Genomic DNA, 22,025 nt, shown 5'->3' with positions numbered 1-22,025 from the left:
GAACTCCATAAAACCAACAGAGAATGTTGACATTGTCTTCTTAGTTGGAGAGGAATAATATTAACAGAAATGCTAAGAAAGCTTTTTCAGAGTGAAACTCTTCATAGATTATATGTCACAAGAAATTTTTTATTGTATCAGGAATAACGAGTGATACACTATGTTTCATTATATAAGTGGAGGGAAGTTTTGTTTTTAAGTTGTTAATAAAAAGTTTACTTAACATTTTTCGTAATTAAACATCTACATAGAGAATGTAATTAATCATCAATTGTTATTGGGCAATAAAAAAGTTTTGATATGCATGTTCTATTTATTTATCTATCATAGATTTGACTATAATTTAATAAAACCGTAAACAACCACCAAGTAGCTGTTTAGTGAGTGCCCTCCTATGACCGAATCCAGAAGACAAAGCATGTGGAAAAGTGACAGGTTCTCATGTTCCTTCATTTCTTCCCTAGATGACGATGATTCAATTACAAACTCAATTTATACTCCCAATCAATATTCAAATGAAAATTTCCAATCCCATTTGGAGTTGAATTCATGCATCACCATCCCAACTTGCCCATTTGACATCATTGGCCATATCTTTTTTGGTTTTCCAATTTCACCCTGTCAGCAAACTCTTAAGGTAATAACACACCGTTATATATGAAATTTAAAACGTTTGATAATGCGTGATCAATTTGAGATATCACCAAATATTCCATACAAGTTTCTCTTGTAACTGATGGTGCCTTGTTTATGTTACCACTTACCAAGAACAAACCTTTTTTGAAAGACTTTTTTGAAAAAAATTCAAGGGATCGGTCATCGCAGCTCTTTCTTTGCAAAATTATTAGCAATTATTTTTGGTATGAAGTTTGCATATCAGTTGGGTTGACATTGTCTTTGGTTGGAAAGTGACTCTTCTAGTGTTATTTCTGCTCTCCAATCAACTGATTTCGATCCTCCTTGGCCCTCTCGTACACAATGGTCTATTTGTTTGGACCGCATTCAGAAATGACTTTCTACGTCTCTCACATATATCGCGAGGGAAATGTTGCCACGAACAATTTTGCTAACATGGGCTTGTCTTCTCCAACTTTGGTATGACATGATTCCCCTCTGGTGGCTGCTCGTGGTGCTTTGTTTTCAAACTATACTGGCTTTCTTGGCTTCCGCTTCTCAAATTAATGTGCATCTCGACATACATGTTTGTCTGATTGTCTTATTTTCTTTTCTTAACCTGTGATGTTGCTTGATCTATTTTGCAAATTTACACTTTTAGGTTTAGCTTTAGAAGAGTTAGGTTTCATATCCCTCTTTTTCCCTTGTATCTTTATTGTTTTCGTTTTTATAAATGTAAGGTTTATGTCTCCTATTTTTTTAATCTTTTTTTTTTTTTTGGTATTATGAGAAGTTAGGTTTATGTCTTATTGTAATATTTTTTTTTCATTATCAATAAATTTTTTCTCATACATCTAAATTAAAAAAAAACAAAATTCATCTATAAAATCTCTGTAAAAACTTTCCAAATAATTTCATAATAATGACTGGAGATGCATCGGTGGCAATGGTTGTCTCACCTAAATCCTTCTCTTACGTGTCTTCCATAATTTTTTTGTCTAATTTGATAATCAGAAAAAAATAAATTAATAAATGTGTAAATATACCCTTTTTTTGAATATTCTTTTGATGCTTTACTCTTTTTGAGACAGCTGGCTGGTTTGACATTGAGTCTTTTGACAATCTTAAAAGTTGTAAACCATTATCTTAATTTGCCCAATCTCACACAAACCAAGGGGCATTTGGTAATTCTGTCTGCAGAGACACCCTCATAGCCAATAGGACTGGCCCTCCATCCTGTGACTAATTCTTAATATTCTCTCTTAAATTCAAGACTCTCAAGTTAGGGGGGAGAGAGAGAGAGAGAGAGAGAGAGAGAGATGGCCAATCTCAGAACTCCAAGATTTCAGTTCCTTTTGGCTCTGCAGTTCCTCATGCTAATACAGTCCCAGGTGCTCTGCTACCAGTACAAAGTAGGAGATCTAGATGCTTGGGGAATACCAACTTCTGCAAAACCACAAGTCTACACCAAATGGTCAAAATACCACCAATTCAAGCTTGGAGATTCTCTTTGTAAGTTTCTTCTTCGTATGGCCGTTTCATTGCACCCCACCTCAAATCGCCTTTCTCAATAATGTATAGCGGTTTAGAATATCAAATTGTCGAACAAATCACTAAAACAACAAAGGGATGACCAAATGGTTTCGTTTCTCTCATGTGAGGGCCAGAACAATGTCCCAAGTTCGAATAGCATAGTTTAGAATATCGCCTTTCTCATTTTGGTTCTCAATATGCAGTGTTCTTGTACCCACCAAGCCAAGACTCGGTGATTCAAGTGACAGCACAATCCTACGGCAGCTGCAACCTCAAAGATCCAATCTTGTCCATGAACGACGGTAACTCTCTCTTCAATTTCACCACATTGGGGGATTTCTACTTCACCAGCGGCGAACCGGGCCATTGCCAACAGAACCAGAAGCTGCACATTTCTTTTCTGTCGGGCAATGGCTCTGCTTACTCTCCCTCCTCCGGTCCCAGTGCATTGGATGCTTCCGCTCCTTCTTACCCCACCGTCTTCGGCAGCATCCCGGCTCCGCCAACTTCTGCACCGCATTCTTCTGCAGCGTCGCCAAGGTTTCCGGTTTTCGCTGCAGCGGTTGTTGGATTTGGGGTGTTTGCATTACACGGTGGTAATCTTTGAAGAGCTTCAACATTGATGAGTTGAATTTTCTCCCCACGTTTGGACAGTGATTCTTTTTCCTTTTTACCATTAATATTGGTTCAATATTATGGAAGTTGTGGTTTTGTAATTCTTTTTGTTAATTCAATAGAATAAAGCATATTACCAGAATTACTGTTCTTTGGTTTCTTTTGGGGAAACTCCGAGTTTTCGGAGAATCGTGAATAGAGAAATAAAAACATAATTGTATTAATTATCCGATATTTCAAATTTTCTGGATTGAGAGGTGTGTAAAAGGATATCTTTTAGGAGAAAGTCACAAAGTGTGTTACTTTTTTTGTAATCGAGAAAGATACCATTGGTTTCCTCCCCATGTCAAAGGACAAGGAGAGGCCGACAGAACCCCGCCCGCTAATTATGGTGGTGACCGGTTCTAGTTGTTTATACAACTATTAAGTTTCCAGCTGGATGAGCATGTTGCCCGCCTACGACCACGAGAGGTTTTTCAGTATGTTTGAAATAGAACAGATACGCAATATGTTAACATACAAGTGAAAAGTAGAGGGACATTAAAAAAAAAAAAACAAAAAAAAAACTTTTCTCTGCTCACATAATAATGTATAGAGTACCTTTCTGTGTTCAGAACACGTTGAAAAATCTCTCACCCACAATGGTGTGACAATGTCTATCTCCATCTTACATTCTTATGTGGGTCCAATCAAAATTATGCAGCATATCATCGATAAAAAAATAAATAAAGTGCAGAAAATGAGATAATTTTATGTCACTCATACGAATTTTAAGACTTGTATTTGCATGAATGCTTTGTTATGGTAACATTTTGTGTTAATAATATAAAAACATCTATTAATGTCTCTTTATATGTTCTTGTCTCGTATCATACAAGTTTTTAAATGCATCGGATCAGAATCAAAGAGTTCAAATTCCGATCCAAAATCTTTCAAAATTATAATTGCCCTTGGATGCACCGGATGCACACACGCGACTACCAGGAAATAGCAGCAGTAAATAACGATCAAACATCATAAGCTCAGAACTATAGTAACTGTAAAACATTGCATGCTCGATTATATATGGCACAGAAGTACACTATCTAAGCCTCGTTACTACCCTTTTTTTTTTTCTTTCTTCTAATCTTAATACTAAAAAGAGGTAAACACATCTGACAAAATCGACGACGATCATGGAGTCCCTCTCAACCTCATTACATTACTATCATAATCCGAGCAAGGGTCGGGCGGGACTTCCTTTCGACATCTCAGTACAAACAACGGAACGGTGTTTTGGTTGAGTAATTGTGATGGATCTAATGGATACTCAACCGGCCATTTCAACATCCACTGGTGATGGCCTCACTTCAGAAGCAGCATAGGGTGCCTCCGGAACTGCAGGTTCTGAGAATGGACTCCGCATTTGGGCAGCATTAGAGTCGACTTCCATAGCAGAGGGCCTGGGTGGGGAAGTGGGCTGCACCTCCACATCCGGATAAGCAGCTTTGAATCTTGCACGCAGGCCTTCATCCACCAATCTTACACCACTCAGTTGATTACCTAGTGACATCCACCTAAAACAAGATAGTTCGGAACAAAATTAAAGAAAAACATAAAACCATAATCCAAAAAATGGATGTCACTTTGGGACACATGTGAATAGCCACCCCGCGTGGCTAAAAGTAAGAAAGTATCTTGCCCCTCTGTAATTCTTATCCGTCCCCAGACAAGATGGGAAGCAAAAATGCTCATAAATGGGATGTCTGTCTGCAAACGAGTGGAGGATTAGAAAGCTTGATCTTCAACTAAAGGCCCCACAGACAACAAGAGGGCATAAACAATGGTAAACGCATTATAATTACCCGAAAGAGTTATAATGGTTATCTACCCTAATTAGCATGATACCAGACTTTGCCTATACGAGTTGTAAATCAAATCACTTTTAACCTACGAAACCTAAGACAATGCTAGATTCAGATTGTCACCGGTTGTCACAGGATCCTCTACTACCCTCATTATCAATTCATGCAAAAAGTCACTACTTACTACGTTGGTGATCAACAACAATGAAGGAACTTCATTTAACAATTACAACCGGTAGTCAAGAAATCATACCCTGCATGAGTATTGTGCATGCGAGCAAACAGTTCTAGCTTTCTTGTCCTTGGACTTACCCTCTCCAGCAAAGGATACATCTGCAGGAGTGTATATAAAGACAATAATTAAACAAATAATGATAATATAAAGACGATAATCATGATAAAACTATCTAGAAGAAGGCAACAACTTCTAGATTACCACCTCTTAAATTGTAAGGGAAAAAGTACAAATTATAGTATTGTTCACCCTGTAAGCGCATTAGGAAGAACTATATTCGAATAGGAATTTCACAGCAGAATTAGACGAAGTATATTCCCCTAACCTCATCTGGCTTACGGCTTGTCTCTCTGACCTCGGCAACAATGACATCAGTATCAATATTTCTATTTACTAAGGGTTCCCCCTTTATTCCAACAAGACAATGCTCCTTGCTATGATTAAGCCAGTGGCCAGTCCGCCCTGTTCTAATTATTCGTTGGAGTTGATTAGTCTTTACCCAAATTATCTCCTCAATTCGCTTGTATCCCCAAAGTTCTAAACTGCAAGAAGGAGGGTGGTATTTCAGTGGGCGAAAGCCAAAGAATAAGCAGATCCAATTAAGCATCTTTGATTATATGTATCAGGAAACATATAGTTGACCGATGGCCAAAGTATACACATACCATTCACGCCCAAGCTCCATTGCACGTCCAGTGACCCAAAGGAAAATCAGACCATCCGTCTGCAATGCTGGAACATTAAGATTGCGCATTTCATCGTCAGCCATTGTCCCATAGGGCAATTCCATATGAATGTCCCATGGTGGATCTGCCATTATCACTCCAAATTGCCCTAGAATATCCATTCTAAAGTTGCGTATATCACAGTTAATCCACTGTGGTTGACCAAGTTCTACCTCAGAACAGTATTCAGCACGTTGAGGCCTTAATTGTCTAGGGGGACCGAGATCTCGAGGCCCCATCATCATGTGTGAGACATCAGGTGTTGGATCAAGCTCATAGTGGACATACTTGCACGTCTAACAATGAAGAGAAAAGTGTAATACTTCATGAAAAATAGTCATTAGAATAAATTTAGTTTATCACTCAAGTAATGGGATGGCGGTAACGTTTACCTTCATGTGACGACAAGTATCTAGAAAAGAACAGTCTCCTAAATTGACATCAGTATGTAGAGCGATTATTCGCCTAAAATGAACCTGATAAAAGAGTGAATAAAATGACAAGCGAAAACCTAAATAGTTTAAGTACTAAGATCGAAGTTATTTGCAGTAATTTCAGGATAAAAATTCGAAATACAATCACCAAAAAAAACTTTGAATAAGTTCACATAAAAATAACTAAGTGAATAGGAAAGTAGCGAATACAGATAAATTTCCATTTCTGAAACAGGATAAACCACATGACCGTCTGTAATCTTAATCCTCCAAAAGGGGATGCTGCAAGTCAAAATTAAAACAGAGTTCATTCATTTAGTACCATTACACTTGCCAGCAGGAATTTTTGGGTACCGACCTTCTCACAAGCAAGTACGGAATTAGACTGACGACGGCAGTCCTCCTTTGTTAAGGATGAGCAGTATTCCTTCAATTGTGAACCACCTTTGGTTTTGAACTGAAACAAAAAATACAACTGACTTCAGACTTTCCTGCTGGTGTAACCAGCCCCATAAAATTCAGAAGTTGAAAGCTTGAGCATTTCTAATGTGCAAGCAATGAGTCCACGAAATAATTGAGTCCCAGATGTAACATGCAGAACAAACTGTACACAAAATAATATGTTCTGGACAAATCACCAAAAGTCGCCGCCTCATTAAAGCATTATTTTGGTTCTCTTGATCAACAAGTTGAAAAGGAATATGAAAAAAAATCACATTAATACTTATTAGGCTTAAACTCACATATGGTCCACTGTTTATGGGGGGTAACTTTTGGTGTGAATGTAACACCACCAAATGTTAACAATCAACCTGTGTCATAACACATATATTTACTGATACATGACCCTAAAGTATAAACCCATCACCCCCATGTGTTACAGTGCTGGATTAGTACGACCACATTGTGGTGGGCATGGTGGCATTACCGCCCAAGAAAAAAAATTTCTCGTGGTTTATCCTATATGAAAAGGCAAGTCTCAATTCTTCTAAAATCGTTAACACTAACTCCAGTGGTCTACACCTCTTACCAATTTTAGTTGAATCTCCTATTTCGATGAATTTGTAATAAAGCATCCACGAGCATCATGTGCAGGAACATTATGATCATTTCATACCCACATCACTACTCACAAATGGTCCAAGTGGATGGTAATATATGTCGCGAATCAAATGAAGTGGAAGGTAAGCCACATGCTTCAATTTTTTTAACAATATACTCGTGGTCTATGGCAATCACCAATTTTACTCAAATCTCCAGTCTTTTTAACAATACACATTGACAAAAATTAGAGATTTTACTAAATTGTGAAATAACATAGCTCACAAGGGCGATATTACCAAAAAAAGGACTTCCCATAAACCTTTGACACATAAGGTAAACCACATGACCGTCTGTAATCTTAAGCCTACTTATTGTTTCGTTAACAGACAGGAAATAGTTTTGAGATATAGCAGATTTCCAGGCTAATCGGGTAGTCTTTTACAGAAAGAACCATGAATTTGTTAAGATGACTATACAAATAAAAATAATGGCATTGACAAACCTTGGCAGCTACAGCAGTCTCCTTCGCAGTTGGCCGGTGAATGAGGTCCAAAATCTCCTCACCAGTTTTTGATTTCTGCAACTCCCTAAAAGTCTTCTTATTCAGCAATGCCTCAACATCCTTCAGTTCATCCTCTTCACTCTGCGGCTTATACGACACTGAATTGGGGCTATCCATTGTTGCATTTGGCCCCATACTATTAGCTCTATGCATTGGAGGAACACCACCCATCCCTCTAGGCATTCCCATCATGCCCATAACTCTAGGACTAGGAGCACCCCTTGGACCCATAAATGAACCCGGTTGTCCACTCCCAGGGAACACAGGTGGCAAACCGGACATGTGAGTATCATTAGGGTTCATCCACATGTCTTGCATTGGCCTTGAACTAGGCCCTCCCATCCCAAACACCCCTCCACCACTACCATCACCTCCACGGCCGCTAGTCACCACTTGCTGCTGACTCTGACTCAAATTCCCATCTCCCAAATTCGAATCTCGACTCTGAAATTGCTTGCTTTCAGGCAATTCCTTCATCAGCCGAGTCCGGTCAATCCCCAAAACCATAATCCCCGACTTACCACCCACCACAAACTCCTCCAACTCAACCCCACCATTCTCCTCCAACATTGACCTCAGCGCCATCTCCACCGCCAATATCGCCCCGGACTCTCCTCCCATCTCGCGCAGCGCCGCCTTCTCCTCCGCAGTCGCTTTTTGGTCGCTCTCGAGCTTTCTCAACACCGCCGACGAGTCAATTCGACAAAAGGGCACAATTTCAAGCAAGCAAACCGCCACCATAGCCCGAACCAGGGACAATGGATTCCCCATCTCATCAATGGGGCTGAAATTCTCCAGTTCGGGTTGGTGGGTTGTCTCCGAATTCGCCTGTTTCGGAGAAAGCTTCGGGCTTTGCTCAATTGGGTTTGTGAGTTTTGGCTCAGGAGACGGTAGGCGGCTGCGCTGGGCTTCTGGGGTCGAAGGGAGAGCGGGTTCGACCGGGTTTCTGGGGTCTGGTTTGGAATTTGGGAGAGGAGGCGTTGGAGTAAAAGGTCGGTCGTTGAAGGCGGAGAGGACCTTGAGAGAGAGATCAATGGTGGGGACGATGGTGGGGACGATTTGGGATTGGAGGTAAGAGAGGAGTTCGAGCTGGGTGGTGCGCTGAGACTCCATTCGAGCTTCGAGCTGTTGAGCCATGGTTCTGATGCCGGCTATGGTGGCTTCGTCTCCGCCTTCCGATTGGGTCTCCATTGGTGCTGCTGCTGCTGTAGTTTTTTCTGTGTAAGTGACTGAGACTTGAGTGAGGTTTAAGAAGGTGAAGCTGCTGAAGCTAAACCTCAAAAACAATTCCCCAGTCTCAGGGAATAGCTGAGGGTCTTGTATTGGCGGGGAGGGGCCTAATTGGGCTCATTTGTCTGGGCTGAGGGTGGGGCCTTGATTTCAAATTTTGCTCATCGGGCCCGGTTAGCCCAGTTAGGTCATATCCAACCGAAGGTTCCAGATGGCCAAAAATAGCCCGAAAACGGTCTTCAACCGAGGGCCAGGCCCAGGCTCGTGGACCCCACTTGATAAAAAAGGGCCAAAGGGCCAACCGGGCGGCCCAAATGAGCTAGTCAGCCGGTCTCGGGCTAGGCTCTATTTTTGAATCCTCAACGGCTAGCTGATGTCAGTTACTGTTGGTTTTGGTTTTTTTTTTTTTTTTTTTGGTTTTTTGGGCCAAATTTGTTTTTAAAAATTTTAAAAAATTCTCATTTTTTCCTATAAATACCTAAACCATTCCTACACCATTTCAATTTTCATATTTTCTTACCTCTTTCAAAAATATTTCCTTTAATTTTTTCAATAATTTTCAAATGGCCTCGTCTGCAATGAAAGGTAGGGCTTGGACCCAAAAATAAGATGAAGCTCTTTGCAGGGCTTATAGATGGATGTTGGAAGATAGTGTGAGAGGAGTTCTCAAACAAGTGAAGGTGTTTGGACTCATGTGTCCAAAAAACACTTAGAGTTCTACGAAGGCACCACTCCACTGAATATCTGAAACCACGAGAGTTGTTCTTCAAGATGGAAGAAACATTTTCAACCAAGTTTAAACAAATGGCATCAAGCACTGTTAGCAACGGCAAGTAAACATGAAAGCGGCACTAATTACTATGATGAAGTAAGTGTTTTTACAATTTATTTTAAATATTTAATTAAATTACATTTAATTTCATAAATTAATTTCCTTTAATTTTTGTAATTATATTTTCTAAGTACGCCAAGTGGAGGAATGGTATAAGGAGGGCAACTCGAAACCCTTTCAGTTTCACGGTTGTTGGAAAATTTGTAAAGGTGGGTGTTATTTGAAGATCCACCTCAACATAGAGTATGTCATATGCTGGTGTTCGAAACTGCATCCTTAACTGTAAATATGGATGAAGATGGATCTCCTACCATTCAACAAACAAGGGTAGAAAATCCGTCTTCAGGTGAAGGTTCCATACTTAGGGCTATGAGACGAAACAAGGCCTGAAGGTTGAAGGAAAAGGGCAAGCCAAATGATGATTACGCCGCTCAACAGGAAGTGGCGGCCTCATTACGATTAACGGCGGAGCAAAATGCCATTGCCATGGAAGAAATGAACCGTATGTCACATCCCGGCCCAGGCCCCCACTACATCCTAGGCTCGACTCCACCGTAACACGATATTGTCCGCTTTGGGCCCCCACCACGCCCTCACGGTTTTGTATCTGGGAACTCACACGAGAACTTCCAGTGGATCACCCATCTTGGGATTGCTCTCGCGCGAACTTGCTTAACTTTGGAGTTCCTACGGAACCTGAAACTAGTGAGTTCCCAAAAAGCCTCGTGCTAGGTAAAGTTGAGAATATACATATAAGGCTTACATGATCCACTCTCCTAGGCGATGTGGGATGTTACAATCCACCCCCTTTAGAGGCCCGACGTCCTCATCGACACACTTCCGGCCGGGGATTGGCTTTGATACCAAATTGTCACATCTCGGGCTTGACTCCACCGTAGCACAATATTGTCTGCTTTGGGCCCTCACCACACCCTAATGGTTTTGTTTCTGGGAACTCACACGAGAACTTCACAGTGGATCACCCATCTTGGGATTGCTCTCGCGCAAAGTCGCTTAACTTCGGAGTTCCTACGAAACCTGAAACCAGTGAGTTCCCAAAAGACCTTGTGCTAGGTAGAGATGAGAATATACATATAAGACTTATATGATCCACTCCCCTGGGCAAGATGGGATGTTACACCGTACGCATGAAGAATGCGCCAAACAAATACAAGAAGAGATGGATGATAAGAATATGGAAATGAACACTTCGAATTACACTCCAATGAGTAAGGCCTATTTTGATAGGAAAAAAAAAGATTATGACCTGGCGACAATTGTTTACCTCTGACTATACTCCTACAATAGTGGATGATGAAGATGATGTTGATTATGGATATTAAATTTAAGTTGTTGCAATTTTTAAATTTAAGTTAATGTAGTTTTTAAATTTAAGTTGTAGTTTTCAAATTTAAGTTGTTGTAGTTTTTAAATTTAAATAATAAATTATGTTTGGCCTTATGGCCCTTTGACCCTCAGTTGGAGACAGTTTTTTGTAATAGGGCTAAAATGAGCCTTATGGTCATTTGGCATTCGATTAGAGATGGTAAGAAATATGGCACTGCACTGTTCATTAAAATATTAATTTCTTAGAGCACTAGAGGGCTAAAATGAGCTCTCTGGCCATCCTTCGATTGGAGGTGGTAAGAAATATGGCATTGCAATGTTCATTAAAATATTAATTTATTGGAAGGTCAGAGGGCTAAAACGAACCATCTGGCCATCCTTCGGTTAGAGATGACCTTAGTCCCATAGGCAAATGAGTCTTATGTAGGTAAGACTCCGAGTGCACCGTTTTTTCCGTTATACAAGAGATAGGTTTATTTGTATAAAAAAAATATGAATTCAAATTTATTCAAGGCTTAAATTCTTGAGTGAACTGCTATTTGACTCTTTGAATCATGACCCTACTTAAAATTGACTCCCTAATTTATTTTTTGGTAAATTAATTTTCTAAACTTTCTTAAATTAGTCAATTAATCCTTATTGTCTGGTTACATCCATATTCAGTCTTTTCATATCTATTCTAATATATTAGCAAGTTTGTATTTAGAAAAGAAAACTAAAAAAATTTAGAAAACCAAATAAAACTGAACAAAAGAAAGCCTACCCCCCACCAGCCATGATCTCCATAACCCAACAGGATCCTCTTCGATTTTTTTTGGTGAGGATCTTGAAGATCTGTAAATCATATCCATTCGTTCGTCGTACGTTATGCGATCAGTTTTTGTTAGATACTGTTTGTATGTAATTTTAAATAAAAATATTTAAAATAATTTCTGATCGCATGATGTACGATGAACAAATATAATTCACGGATCTTTAAGATCCGGATTCCTCCATAACCACCACCCCCTCTTATTTTTCTTCATCTCTCTCTCACGCACCCAAGATCGAGGAGTTCATTTGAATCATCCATGCAGGAATGGGGATTTGTGACCGTGTGAGTAGGGCTAGCATTTTGAACCCGATCTGTTAACCCGACCCGACCCGACCTGACCCGTTAAAACTAATATTTGGGTGGATGCTTAACGGGTTGGGTTGTTACGGGTCAACCCATTAGTCACCAGTTAAATAACAGATCATTTTGGGTTAACCCTCGAAACCTATTAACACCCATTAGGGAGGACTTGTGTGTAATTTCATAGTTGGAATAGAAAACCTAGCTCTCTGTCTGTTCACTCACATTCGAACCCGGACTGCACGTTTCGGGGTTGCCGTTCTCTCCCTTATCTTCTTTCTCAAAAATCAAGGTTTCACTGAGTTCTGCCACCCTCTTTCCGGTAAGTTCCTATTCCATTTCACCTCTTCTTCCATGGTGATTACTTTTTGTTTCTGCAGATTATATTTTTCGACTATTTTTCTCAGTTTTTGATTAGAATTGAGAGCTACTCCTTGTTCCATGACGAAGAAGCCGCCTCAGCGGTGGTGAAGGAGCTGAGAGCGTCATTTGTCTCGACCACTCGGGAATTGGGTTTTGATTAGAATTTGCAAAAAAAATTTTGGTCTTGGATTTTTTTGTTGGTTCCTTAATGTTTTGGTGTGCACATGCTGATCAATTGATGCACGTCTCACCAACTCTCTCTCTTACATGCCAATAATTCATATCTATATGCTAAATCATGAATTGGGTTGTGATCAGAATTTTCTAATTGATGTTGTTCAATACAAAACTCTATTATATGCTGATTGCTCACTTAGTTGTTTTGTTACATCATTGCTCACTCAGTTGTTTCGTAATAAAGCTCCAGGTGTTCATCAAATCACTCCATGACTTGCATATGCACACAAACCGAATGAAAGAAGGAGGTAGAGGTTTCGAACAATCGAAAGTTGGGTCTGGTTGGGTCGGGGCTTGTGCGGGTTGTTTGTGGCTGCGGTTGTGGGAGGGGAAGAATGGGTATTGGGTCAAAATTGAGCATGGGCTTTCGGGATGGAGGTTTGAGGATACGGGTTGTCGATGAAGGTGGGATTGGGTTGTAGTCGTGTGGAGGAGTGAGGTTGCTGGATGGTGGTTTTTTTTTTTAAATTTTCTTTGAAGTTTTTCTTTTATTTTCATAAAAAAGTATACTTTTATATTTGTTTTTTCATTTTACAAGTTTATTTTATTTTATTACCACATGGCGTGATTTTATTGGTGCATGTTATTGACATGCTGACACGTTAATGACAAATTGGACGAAATCTAACGGCATGGGGTCTGATGACTAATTTAAAAAAAAAATTAGGGGTTCAATTTACCAAAAAAATAGTTAAGGGGGTCAATTTCAACTAGGATGGTAGATCAAGGGGTCAAATGACAATTTATCATAAATTCTTTTTGTTACAACCACAACAAGTGGCTCAGTGGTAAGGAGACAAATTCCGGCTCCCAAAATACAAAAAACAGGAGGTTCCGGAGCTGGTGAGTCTACTTGACTATGGTCAGGAGGAGACTAAAAATGCATTTGTGAGTCTTCTCGGCCTCTGAAAGGGGTAGATAACTATGACTTGCCACCAGTTGTCCTCATTTTAAAGGAAAAAACAAATTCTTATTGTTAGAACGTAGTAAGGACTTATTCTAGACTAAAGATGCTTTTCATATGCTTGAACTTGAAAGATAATATTGTTTTGACAATATCAACAAAAAAAATAAAAATTTGATCGACAAAAAAAGAAGAAGAAGATATTGGCACTCAAAATAATTGATTTTAAGAAGGGGTGTGCTATCCACACACCTCTTTTTACTTCTCACACACTCATTGTTAATTTTATCATTTTACCTTCCTTTAATTTATCTGATTTGACAGCCGAAAATTAAAAAAGTGTGTGAGAAGTAAAAAGAGTTGTGTGGATATCACACATTTTTAAAAATACTTTGAGGTATTTGACCGTTACCTCTTTGTTTAAAAATAAGAAAAAAAAAATTTAACAGTTAAAGTTAAACCACCAAGAGTTGTGAGATACTCTGGAATATCGTTAAATTTTTGCTCCAAAAAGGATAATCTACACTGCTCTTTAGGAAATTATTGTTTTAGAGTACATATGTAATATATAATAGGTAAGAAAGAAAGGTTTAGTCGTCCTAACACAGCACCGTTGATTTGGGTGGCAAGTTTGGTTTAGCTACGTACAAAATATGCTTCCTGATTTAACCTTTTTCTTATAACACAGAGTATCTTTTGCCATCGGAAAATTTCACAAAGGGCAAAATTTTTGTTAATATAAACGTATAAATACATGACAAGAACCCTAGCTAAGTTTAAAACATTCTTATATATAGGTATCTCTTTCTCCCTTGTCTTTGCCTAAGCCTTAGATTTCACTTTCACATATACTATGGCTCGAAAACTCAGCCAAGCAATCTATACTCTTAAGTTGGTCGTACTACTGTTGGTGAATTTTCTAGGTACCTCTCAATCCTTGTCTACTGACGAAACATATACATCACCACCACCATCCTCGCCACCAATATCACAAATTTGCGTGCAGCAGCCGGACTCGTGTACCATGAACTACTCGGGACCTGCCCAAGTCTACTCCCCGCCCGAGAGTGATTGGCCTATTCCTCCGCCGGCATCGGGTGATTATAATCCTCTTTCTCCTGATCCGATGATACCTTACTCTACATGGATGTACAGGCCTCATCATCCAATGGTTTATTCATCAGCCTACAGTATCAAGCAATCGTGGTCGAGGGTCATGATTCCATGCGTGACTCTGTTAGTATCACTATATTTGTCGATTAATTATTATAGATAATTTGTTATAGCTTATCTAAAGATAGTCTAATTTCATAGTTATGTAAGAGAAATTAGTTATGACTACCATGCAACAGCATCGATAATTTCGCCTCTTATATGTTATGTAGTGGGAAAAATTAGAAGATTTTATGTTACGTACCATTATCACAATACTTTATGATACGTATTGTTTTTCTTTTATCAAACTATATCAATTTATTAAATTCGAATAAAAACGTCGATGATGCCAAAATATTGAATAACCAAACAGCTCAATATAGGCCACAACTATATTGTTCCTATTTTATCGAATTTAGTCCCAAAAATATTGCTGAACAAAGAGAAGAACCGGTTCAGAAGGCCAACTTGCCCTTGGGTTGAATTGCCCTTATGGTTGTCATACTTGTAATAATTAAGATGGGTAATGCTAGGTAGAACAAATTTGTAAATCAAATATTGTGGTTGTTAATAATTAGAGAATTACTTAACTGTTGATTAATGTGTTTAATTTTTATCGGCAAGGTTCTAAAAGATGCTAGGCGCTAGTCAGACGGCTGACTGGGGCCTAGCACCTAGGCGGCTAGGCAGGATCTAGGCGGATTTAATTAAATCTATTATATTTCGTGTAAATAAGTGTCTATTTATACTTAAAATATATATATAATTTCATCATAAACTACAAAATAGAATGACATATATGTTATGAGCTATTGTAACATAATGAAAACATGGGAAACAAGCATATAATGTGTGTTCATTTAAGTATTCAACAAGTCTCTTACAAGTTATTGAAAAAAATAAAATACAAAAAGAAAGTTATCTATTTTATGTCCAAGTGAGTTGCAACCTAGTGGATGTCTGGGAATGTCTTGGAGGGCTAGGTGGGTGCCTATGCGGTCTAGGTGGGCGCCTCAGTAGGTCTAGGCACATTTTCTTAATTTTCAAACGTCTATGCATTAATCGGGGCGGTGACCAGCCGTTTAGCACTTAGGCAGGGCCTTAGCGGCGCTAGGTGGGGACTTTTAAAATAGTGTTTATCAGTGACACATTATTTGGTTTGTAAATTTGATTTAAAATTTTGGTCTATCTAACATTACGCCATCAAAATTATCTAGTTACTCCCTAATATTTGACAATTCTTTTAGGCTTAAATGTTAAAATGTTCCCTGTGTTTTAGTCATTGGGTCAATTTAGTCCATGTGTTTTCAATTTGGCCAATTTGGTCCTTGCGTTTATCTCCGTTATCCAAGTAAGGACATTTCCATCTAATTTATGTAAAATAATTTATTAAGTTATTATAAACTTATTTATAAAATTATAATTTATTTAATTTAAAATATTTAAAAATGAATTAAAATTAACAATTGAAAGTAAAATTATTCTCCTCCCAACTCCCCGACCTCCTCCCTAACATTACCCCCTCTATTTTCTATTCACAACCTTAATCATTTTTTCAGATTGAAAGTTTTATATCTTGTATGTGTTATTTCTCATTGATTTGCATTTTTCTATAAAGAGAGAGGGTAATTATATCTCATACGATTTTTCTTATGAATTTTTTAAAAGAGATTGAATGAAATGTCCTTAATTGGCTAACAGAGACAAACACGATGACTAAATTAGCCAAATAAAAAACATGGGGCTAAATTGGCCATATGGCTATATATAGCACAAGGACCATTTTGACATTTAAGCCATTCTTTTATGAATACGCAGAAAACCTATTCCTTCATCAATAATCCCTCATTAATATTCAAAAGAAAGATTCTCGCGTGTCAGTCGCGTACATCTTTTTTAGGATCATCACTTGATCGTTGTAAATGCTGATCAACTGCATTAGAGATTCAAAAAAGGTTAGACCACGACTCTCAGGAACTCTATTCATATAAGATAAATTCCAATAGGATTCCAAGGAATGTTTCAATTAACATGGTATTCATTGATAGGTTACATTAGACTGGTAATTGGGTAACATTTTTCCATCTTGTAGTATTAACTTTATAACATTTTGTTGAACCCTAGTGAGGTTGCCAAATAACAATTAATTCAAGCATCAACGATACATGGGCAAATTACAATGAATCCCATTTGTTTCTCGATTACAAATCAAGAATACAAACAATCAATTGGAATTTTATCATCAATTTCGCATCTAGTGCAATTCTTCAACAATAAAATACAAAGGGATTATATACAACTTATAATTTCTTTCTTCTACGTGTAAATAGGGCAACCCTCAACAACCACTCCCTTGGCTGTAGGGCAAGTAGCCAAAGGACAACCATCAAGGTCATTCCCCCACCAGCTAAGACTAATGTCCTCCAACCCCAAGCTAAAATACAAAAGTACCCCCATGAAGGCAAGTCCTGCATCAAGTGCCCCAGAGAGTACATAATTATGGCGCCTCCACCACTCTGGTCTATATCTATACACCACAAAACCAGATAGAAACCCTAAAATAATCCAAGAAGTGTAGTTCACTGCCGTAGCTGGCGGCATATATCCCGTCGCACCAATCAGGACCGGCATGTTGATGAGCCTAATCCACTCTTGTTGTGGGAAAGCCTTGGCAGCCAGCCATACAAAAATGGGGGCAATTGCCCCAACTAGGAAAAACCAGTTGATCGCCTCATATATGCCTAAGTCACCAAATATTCTTCTAGGACCAATCAGGCCCCATATGACCGAGGCATCATAAAATACTTTGTCACTAGGGCAAGTCCATACTGATGACGTGTCCTCACATATGTCCGGGATTGTTTCCATTAGCCACCAAGCTGTGCTCAAGTATACAATGGCAGCTATTAGGGTTCCCACAACCTAAGAGGTGATCAACATCGATATTAGTAAAAAAGGCAATAAGAGTAAATTATGGGAGACTTTTGGGTTCACCGAGGTATAGATACCCACATGTTTATATCTTTCGTCACAAGAATGTTTCCTAATCACATGATGAGAGATGTAGAAAGATGAAAATATATGTCTAGTTTATCTCTCGTAAATTAGGAATAGGAAGTGTACCTGGGCCATAAACATAGTTCTGGGAGGGATTTTCATGTAGTGACCAAGCTTGAAGTCTTGCAAAAATGTGATGGCTTGTGTCATACTTATGTAGCCATACACCTTGAAGCACATATTGGCTACTGGGTATCCTGGGTAGATGTACCCAATTATATACTCAGTGATGATGTTTAAGCCTGGAGTCTGTCATTAGAAATGGAGATATACATTGAAAGGTGAATGAAGAAACCAAAATAGCTAAAATTTGAATACGAAAATATTAGCAAGGTTAATTGGAGCACTACTCGTGGGGGTTCAAGTACCATTGGAAGGGAGTTGGCGTGTTATCATAAGGACGTTGTAGCGGTTATATATTTCTTGATTTTGAAGGAGGTTTAAGTGAAAATATTAGCTAGAATAAGTTGAGGTGTCGAAAAAAGTACCTGATTTGTGATGGCAGTAATGATACCAATGGGGAGGGTGAAGACAATGGCAATAGCACAAGCTAGTAAAACACCCCACCAAGGCAACTGGAGCTGCTCAATATAATATTGGCATGAAAATATAGTGACTGCAATGTTGACCAAAAGTATGATCACAAACCACCACTCAGGCACTTGGTTGTACCTCTGCATCAACCTTGTGTGTATGTCCATTTTCTTCTCCTTGAAACTTGCTTTGCTTTGCTCCCATATTTCCCTACATACCATATAGCCAAAGAATGAGCTTAAAAACCTACATACCTATCATTGATTGTATATTATGTGTTTATCTGTCTCATCACGTGACTAATTATGTGCTAAAAAAGATAAACACAAAATTATAAAAACCGATGCCTATTTGAAACGCATTGTGATATGAAATGTGACTAGTTACCTTCCATGAAATAAAGCAACATGTACAACTGTGGCGGTAAGCGCAGCAAAGCCAACACCGTATGTTACGGCGAAAAACGTGCTGAGATAAAGTGGACCTTCCCGATCGTATGCTTCAGAATCAAGGTGAAAATTTGAGTCAATGATGGCTGTTATGTTGTATTCTTGACCATCCGATGTGAACAATGTGTCTGAGAAAATGGGGAAGGTTTTGGCTTTGTAGATATTAAACCAGTAGCAAATGGGAGTCAATATGTACATGACAAAGAAGAAACCAGCTGCCACGTTGGCTGTGGCAAACCATGGGCTTGCAAGTGGGCTTCCAAGGTAGGAGGAGATGGTCGACCAGTCAAGCCCAACAGCGCCAATTCCAAGCCCATAAAGACCTGAACCGAGTTGTTGGGCCAAGACATTGTTGGGGAAAATCCAACATATCCATGAGAGGGAAGTTAGCATCTGAAAGAGGTAGCCTGGGAAAACATAGTAGGCAAAGCTACACATGAAGGAAATTAGGAAGAACTGGGTACGTGTCAACCCACCCTTGGGCCTTGCTTCTTTCTCATGGAGGGCCCTGTGATATGAGTTCTCTCAAACGTTAGTTATCCAATAATATGTGGAATGGGACGTGGCATGTTATTATTTTGCTTTAGTAATGAGATTTAAAGTGAGATGATGCATGAACAAATGAAAGTATTGTAACTTGCTAACTCAAAAGGGTGTGGTTTTAATACTTCGTAGCACTCAGTAGTATGAATGTTATAGTTTTAGGTTTGATCCCACAACTATTAGATCTTCTATTTTCAAACTCAATCATACATTTTTATACCACTTAATGCTACATAATATAACTTATCATATTTTACGTTTTTTATTATTAAAATAGTTTAAATTTGTTAATTTTTTTAGTGAAATGATATATTTACTAATGTATGAAATATTTGGACTAAAACACACACAATGATCCAGTTATAATAATTTAATATAGAACTCGTTGTATGCAAAGTCGAACCCAAGACCTGTTCTAGAGCTATGATTCGCCTTAGCTCAATTAATGAAGAATCTTTTAAGTGATTTTGACTTGTATAAAAAAAATATGATAAAGACTTGTTTTGGTTTTATATGTAAACAAACAAAATGCAATTGTGTATTTCTTTTGTGTGTTGGACAGCCCAACCCGTCATTCTGAATTTGTGATTAGAAATCATCCCTGATGTACAGCGCGAGGTTCATCGATAATATTTTAGTTTTTTTTAATATTTATGTGCGTACGGTGGTTGGGTGTCGACCACTGATGAATATAAATTTTTCAAAACTCTAATATGGGTGTTTTTTCAATTATTTTTAAAATAATTGAACATATTTTTGAAGAAAGTGCTTGTAAAATCAATTCTTAATAAAAATATAAGTGAATATTGAAAAAATATTTAAAATAATTTCTGAAAGAAATACACACCATTAAAACGCAAAACTACTTTCACACAAAGCTTATATCAATAGCTAGCTAACAATGACAAGCGATTACCCATCACATTTCTAAAATATTTATATATAGAAATGAAACAGATGTTAAAAAATGTGCCAAAACAATGCAAACAACTAATATCTATGTTGCTTCCTTATATATAGCATTGTAAACTTTTGTGTCATGGATGGGCGGCTATACTGAAAACGACACCGCTTGACTGCAATCACCTACCCTTCTTCTAAACCCTCCAAACCGATCGATGTACCAACCGATCAAAACTAATAAGATCGATAGCCACCCAAAAAACACCGGAATACATGGATTATTCGTAACCCAAAAATATAGAGAAAAAAGAAACCAAAGATATAGAGGGAAAAAAATGAGATGACAAATTTAACCACACCTTAATGCAGTAAAATTATATAGTAATGGTAAAAAAAGTGTACGTACCTGAACAGTGAAACTTGAACCAGGTTTGCTGGCCACCACATAGCAGCTGGTTCAACCAAGTATCTTCTAAAAATCCCAGCCCAACCAAACCCTAATACCTACCAACCATTCAATAATTCAAAGCCCATCAAACCCTAATCAACAAAATATCAAAACAAATCATCTTCAACAAATAAATCAATTAATTAACTAAAACCGATGAATCAAAAAGCTTCAGAATTTAACCGCTGGTTGATAAAATAAGTTTTGACCTAGCTACCTGAGTTGTTAGGATAACAAGCAAGGACACGAAGAAGGTGATGTGCCTCTTGTAAAAAACTTTAACCACGGTAACAATATGGATCGCGTAGACGGTGCCAGCGCCGGAGTTGGCGAAGATGGTAATTAGAACATGTTCCTTGACGTTGAAAGGGCCAGGGTTTAGGGTAAATTCCCAGCGGGACCCTTTGAAGAAGACACGGTTGGTGATTTTGGAAGCCATAAGCTGCCCCAGAGGCACCACCGCAATCTGGGCGGAGATTGCGGTAATGGAGAGAGGCTCGGTTCTGTACCAGAAAAATTGGTTGAGGAAGGAGAGGAGGACGCAGGAGAGAGTGCCTAGGACCCACATTCGGAACGTCAGGACGGGAAGGGAGGGATCGTCTGTGGTCGGCACAGTTAGGGCTACTTGTTTCACAGGTGAGTTTTCTTCTTCTGTTGATCCGGAAGATGATGATTGGCCATGGAAGCCTTCATGTTTTTTCTCTTCCTTAGGAACTGCAAGTATTCCATTAAAAAAAAAAAGTAAAATTAGGAAAAGAAACAAAGAGAAAAATGGAAAATAAAAGAAGGGGGCTTACTGAGAGGGGAGGTGATTTCATGAGAGGATGCTTCTTCCATGGATTCTCTGCTACTTTCTGTCATTCTGTGTTTATTTTCCTAAAATTTATCATATGGATTTTTTGATATAAATAGGTGGCATTGTTTTGTAAGGTCGTGAGGAATTGAATGATATGACATATCAGAGGACTGAGAATATTAAGAGAGGATAGGAGGTAATTAGTTAAATTGGCTAAATTAACTAGTAGGTAAATATGTGAGTTGTTGCAGCTGCTCCCCCACGTGGTGCGCTTTTTTATGTCTCGATATATGTTTTTGTTTTAGGGTTCATGATCAGCGTTGGAACATACATATCAGTAAATTCAACCAATTTGAATTCTATAATTTACAAATTGTTCGAATTCAATATCAGATCAGTAATTTTTTACTAATTTTTTTGTTTAATACTTTGTGAAACTGTACTGAACTATGCAAAAAATTCACTAGATAATAAACCCTATAATAGGAACAACTTATTTTTTTCAA

General features: G+C 38.4%; 3 protein-coding genes across 5 annotated transcripts; 1 reads left to right on the top strand and 2 right to left on the bottom strand.

Moving 5' to 3' along the window:
• Positions 1 to 1,784: 1,784 nt before the first annotated feature.
• LOC103452570 (early nodulin-like protein 8) lies at positions 1,785 to 2,987 on the top strand. The gene is made up of 2 exons (XM_008392073.4): positions 1,785 to 2,127; positions 2,352 to 2,987. The coding sequence occupies exons 1-2, from the start codon at positions 1,935 to 1,937 to the stop codon at positions 2,753 to 2,755; spliced, it is 597 nt and encodes a 198-aa protein (XP_008390295.1). The 5' UTR covers positions 1,785 to 1,934; the 3' UTR covers positions 2,756 to 2,987.
• Positions 2,988 to 3,797: 810 nt separating this feature from the next.
• On the bottom strand, positions 3,798 to 8,896 carry LOC103452571 (putative N(6)-adenosine-methyltransferase MT-A70-like). 3 transcript variants are annotated; one of them, XM_008392075.4, is made up of 7 exons: positions 7,548 to 8,896; positions 6,324 to 6,458; positions 5,960 to 6,043; positions 5,508 to 5,863; positions 5,168 to 5,384; positions 4,861 to 4,940; positions 3,798 to 4,319 (listed from the first exon to the last, which is right to left on the bottom strand). In XM_008392075.4, the coding sequence occupies exons 1-7, from the start codon at positions 8,796 to 8,798 to the stop codon at positions 4,073 to 4,075; spliced, it is 2,370 nt and encodes a 789-aa protein (XP_008390297.1). In that variant the 5' UTR covers positions 8,799 to 8,896; the 3' UTR covers positions 3,798 to 4,072. The 3 variants fall into 3 exon arrangements, with proteins under 3 accessions (XP_008390297.1, XP_008390298.1, XP_028948674.1); XM_008392076.4 differs by having other exon boundaries at positions 6,360 to 6,458; XM_029092841.2 differs by lacking the exon at positions 3,798 to 4,319 and adding an exon at positions 4,385 to 4,512.
• Positions 8,897 to 16,918: 8,022 nt separating this feature from the next.
• LOC103452572 (oligopeptide transporter 7) lies at positions 16,919 to 21,768 on the bottom strand. Its single transcript, XM_008392077.4, has 7 exons — positions 21,521 to 21,768; positions 20,941 to 21,437; positions 20,682 to 20,779; positions 18,768 to 19,337; positions 18,335 to 18,590; positions 17,913 to 18,095; positions 16,919 to 17,711 (listed from the first exon to the last, which is right to left on the bottom strand). Exons 1-7 carry the CDS (start codon positions 21,582 to 21,584, stop codon positions 17,106 to 17,108), a joined length of 2,274 nt encoding a protein of 757 aa, XP_008390299.1. The 5' UTR covers positions 21,585 to 21,768; the 3' UTR covers positions 16,919 to 17,105.
• Positions 21,769 to 22,025: the final 257 nt, after the last annotated feature.

The sequence above is a fragment of the Malus domestica genome, chromosome 14, assembly GCF_042453785.1.
Source record: "Malus domestica chromosome 14, GDT2T_hap1".
Lineage (NCBI taxonomy): Eukaryota > Viridiplantae > Streptophyta > Magnoliopsida > Rosales > Rosaceae > Malus > Malus domestica.
The sequence above is the reverse complement of the archived record's forward strand: the minus strand, read 5'-3'. Positions and strand labels throughout refer to the sequence as shown.